This window comes from Silene latifolia, chromosome Y, assembly GCF_048544455.1.
Source record: "Silene latifolia isolate original U9 population chromosome Y, ASM4854445v1, whole genome shotgun sequence".
Lineage (NCBI taxonomy): Eukaryota > Viridiplantae > Streptophyta > Magnoliopsida > Caryophyllales > Caryophyllaceae > Silene > Silene latifolia.
The window spans coordinates 287,824,539-287,829,061 of record NC_133538.1 but is presented as its reverse complement, the minus strand read 5'-3'; the positions used below and the strand labels follow the sequence as shown (position 1 = coordinate 287,829,061).

The following is a 4,523-nucleotide window of genomic DNA, read 5'->3' as shown; positions in this document are numbered from 1 at the left end:
GCAACAATGGATCGAACTCACAAATTAGGGACTGAGCAGTTCGAATTCAACACACAATACCCAGATTAAGCGCTCAAAAACGAATTGGGGCAGAAATTGTTTAATTGTTTCAATTCCAAAATTAGGGTTAGAGAACCCCCAAATTTTCGGACCAAATTCAGCAACAATAAGACAAATTTCAGCATTAAAGGGACGATTTTGTTGTTGAAATCATAGTGAATGAACACGATATGGGAATTGCAACTATAATCCCCAATTTTTTTTCAGAAAATAGGGTTACAAAAACCCAATTTTTCGAACCAATTGCAGATATATGGAGATGGAGTCGGGATGAAACAAAGAACGTTGCTATTTGTGTGATATTTTCGTGAGTTTGAGCAACAATTTGAGGAAAAGAAATTGGAAATAAGAAGGATTTTTGTGATTCTGGTTTGATTTTTAGGAAAGGGAGGGGTAAGGAGGTGAATGAGTCGAAGGAGATCGATAGAGATGAGTACTTCCCATACCTGATGCACGACATTCACGTGAATGTGTGGTGAACCTTGGGTGAATATCGAACGCGCGCCTCGTGAGTCTCGAACGCGCGACATTCTGCTCGCTGCTGCCTTCTTGACGTAATTTAGGATGTATGTGCGCGCAAATAGTGCGCCCTAAGTGCACCCCTATGACACGCAAATCGAGACTCTTTTCCTCCGTCTTGAAATATCATTCTTCGTTCCTAGTACATATAGCATACCGTCAAAATAAAATTAATTAAAACGAGTAACGAAATTGCATTTCAATTAAAGTGTGTAACGAAAATAAAGACACTAAAATTTCTAATTCTTAATTAAAGCAAAATAAATTTATAACTATAACTATGACCCAAAATTAAAAGAATTGCAAAAGAAAAGGATACAAAACCCGGGTTGCCTCCCGTGAGCGCTTTTGTTTAACGTCGTTGGCTCGACATCTCCGAATGGTAACCACCCGATCAAGATGGGAAGAAGTAAACTACCTTAACTTACCAACAGGTTTGCAAGAGGAAGAATGATGACGAGATTTTATATGGATAGTTTGCAAACCTTTCCCGGAGCCCTTCCGGCGAATTAACTTATCAAACCAAGCCTCATTTTTGCCTCTAAATGCCTCTGCATCGTCCCGACAATCCCATAAGATAACACACCTTTGTTCCTTATGAGGGGATCCCTGCAAAACAAAAGACACATTGCTCGGAATAGGAGATTTCCGGCACTTCGGTAACACATGATTAACAAAAGTGTCTATAGCACACAAAGAATGAACCGCAGGAGAGTGGGAGTTGGGTTTATTGATTTCAAATTTAACAACAGTCCCATCAAATTCCATGGTAAGAGACCCTTTTGAGACATCAATCTTAGTACCTGCGGTCTTCAAGAATGGTCTCCCTAACAAGACTGGTATAGCACCTGCCTCATTTTTCATGTCCAAAACATAAAAGTCAGCCGGAAAGACTAACTTACCAACACCAACCATGACATTCTCCACAACCCCCTTAGGATAGACACTAGACCTATCAGCCAGCTGAACTACAACACTAGTGTCTTTTAAAGGCCCAAGTTTCAGAGTCTCATAAATAGCAAAAGGGATGACATTAATAGACGCCCCTAAATCTAACATGGCCTTCTCAAACCTAAGGTCTCCTATTGTACAAGGGATAGCAAACATACCAGGGTCACCACATTTAGGGGGTAATTTCTTTTGAAATAGAGCAGACACATATTCATTAATCTTCCCCTTAGGACCTTTACCCTTGACTATCTTCATCCCTTTCAATTTGTTATTCCTTTTAATGGTGCATAATTCTTTTAAAAATTTAGCATATTTAGGAATACTCTTTAAAATATTAAGAAGAGGGATATTTACCTCGCACTTTTGAAATACCTCATAAATGTCTTTGTCATGCTCAAAGTGTTGGGTTCTTCTCAGTGCGTCGGGGAAAGGTACATCCGGTTCCACCACCGGTATAGAAGAAATAATCGGCTCCTTCTCCTTAACAATAGAAGCTTTTTCACCTTCCTCGATCACTATCTCTTCCTCTTCTTCTTGAATCATAGGTTGCTTCTCTTTTCTTTTCACTTTCTCAGCCTCCACTAGTTGTCTCCCATTTCTCAAAGAGACTGCGCTCACATTCTTTGGATTCACCACCGTTTGAGATGGTAGTGCATTAGAATCTCTAGCTTCCAACCGATTAATGGCGGTAGCCAGCTGACTAACCTGATTTTCAAGATTCTTAAAATTTTGCTTATTATATGCTCTATCTTGAGTAACACTGAGAGTAAGAGCTCGAATCATATCCTCCGTGGACATTGATGAACTCGGTGGTGCTTGCTCAGCTGCTTGTTGAGGTACTTGTTGATTAAATTGTTGTCCTTGTGGTCTTTGGAGAAACTGACCTCTAGGAGGGTCAGACGATGGACCAGCTTGAGAATTTCCCCAACGAAAGTTAGGGTGAGCCTTCCATCCTTCATTATAGGTCTTGGAATATGGATCCCATTTCCTGTTATTTGTAGTACTCTCCCAAACACCATTCACCACTTCTTGGCCACTTTCTCGCAAGTAGGGACACAAATCATTAGGGTGACCCTCAGTAGCGCATATGCCACAAACAGTAGCCATCTGTCTCCCAGATAACATGTCACGGAGAGTGGAAACAATATTATCAACCTTTTCCTCTAAACCAGGACTAACACCCATAGCATTCAGTCCTCTTCGTGATGGTTTCCTCTCAAACTGTCTAGAGGTCTCAGCTAGCTCTGAAATAACCTCCCAAGCCTCATCTGGATTTTTGTTGGCTATATTTCCTCCACAAGCAGAGTGAATCATGCGACGGTCATCTTGGTTCAGTCCACCACAAAAATACATAATGAGATCCTGATCAGAGTAACCATGGTAAGGGCAACTAGCACAGAGCTTCTTAAATTTCTCAAGATACTCATACATAGTTTCCCGTCTTCTTGTCAAGTTCAACATTACGATGGCTCTTTTCAGCTGAGATGATCGAGAAGGAGGAAAATATTTCTCCAAGAACGCCTTCTTCATACCTACCCAAGTAGTGATACTTCCCGGTGGGAGATAGTTTAACCAATCTCTCGCATTGTCCTTCAAGGTGAAAGGAAATGCTCTCAATTTCAACTGCTCGTCAGTAATAGCAGGTGGCTTCATACCAGTGCACACAATATGAAAGTCTGAAAGATGCTTATTCGGATCCTCAATGCTCATACCACTGAAACTTGGTAACTGATGTATCAAACCAGATTTTAGTTCAAAAGTGACTCCATCATCCAATGCTGGAAAAGTGATGCACAATGGTTGAACGTTAAGATTTGGAGCTGTGAGCTCCCTTAGAGTACGGGTTTCTCTAGCCATATTCAAAGGTTCGGGTTGTTCAGAAATTTCAGAATATTCAGAATCTGAATGTAGATCGTCAAACTCACTGCCTTCAGGAACAGCCACTATTGCACCCCGTTTGTTCTTTCGTAACCTGAAAAGAGTATGCTCAATCTCTTGATCGAAAGGCTCGAGGTTCAGGTTAGAAATACGAGTATTATGCATAAACCTACACTAAAACACAAAAATTAATCAATGCCAATTCCCCGGCAACGGCGCCAAAATTTGACAGGCTAAAGTCGTATGCCTCAAATTAACAATTTATATCACTTAAATCCAAATACTAAACAGTAGTAGAGCGGAAATAAGGGTCGAACCCAAGGGAATCAGATTAACAATTTATGCAATTTATAACGTAGGAACAGTCGATCTTTAATGTAATTAACGATCGTAGTAACAAAAGGGGGGAGGTTTGAGTTGATTTTCTAATAAACTAGATTAATAGCTAATGCAAATTGATTAATAAAACTAATGACTTTCGGTGTATCAAATGATTTAAAAGGGTCTTAGAGCCAAGCATATATCCACACTCAATAACAATTGATCACTGTAAGACGGTTTCAATTACTAATCTTGATTACTCTATCGTGAATGACAAATTCCAATTCTCCTTAAGAATAGTTAATTAAAACGAATCCCGTTCTTAATCAACCCTAACTGTTAAACAACCTTAACAATCCAGTTCAAGATTTAATTCAACAACAGCAATATAAAATAGAGAACTCGATAGAGAATAAATAGTGCATACAATCCAGTTGCACTTTAGATATTTATGTGAATCGCTTCTAAGTACTAATATCAACGTATCCTGTTCAATATTAATTCCTAGTCACATTACTAGCGTAGAGTTAATCAATAAATCCTATTCAATTAACAATACTAACAATAGAATGAAGAAATCGACTACTAGTTGCGCATCTAGCAATTATCAATCAACATTCATATAATTAAGAGCTAAGCAATTCACAATAATCAAGAAGAGAAATTAAAACATTCAAACTCACAACCGTATTAAGAGTGCTTCAATTGCTTGAATCCAAGAAGAAAGATTAGTTACACATCGTCTGCTAAAAACAATAATAGGGTTTCTCTTCTCAAAGTTGTGTCCATCTTTT

At 39.0% G+C, this 4,523-nt stretch overlaps 1 protein-coding gene across 1 annotated transcript; it reads right to left on the bottom strand.

The window, feature by feature from the left end:
• Positions 1-993: 993 nt before the first annotated feature.
• LOC141630864 (uncharacterized) lies at positions 994-3,573 on the bottom strand. The gene has a single exon (XM_074443610.1). It carries the CDS (start codon positions 3,571-3,573, stop codon positions 994-996), a length of 2,580 nt encoding a protein of 859 aa, XP_074299711.1.
• Between the last annotated feature and the right edge of the window lie 950 nt (positions 3,574-4,523).

Excerpts from the sequence above, each read along its gene's own strand:
- LOC141630864 (XM_074443610.1), bottom strand. The coding sequence starts at position 3,573 with ATGCATAATACTCGTATTTCTAACCTGAACCTCGAGCCTTTCGATCAA.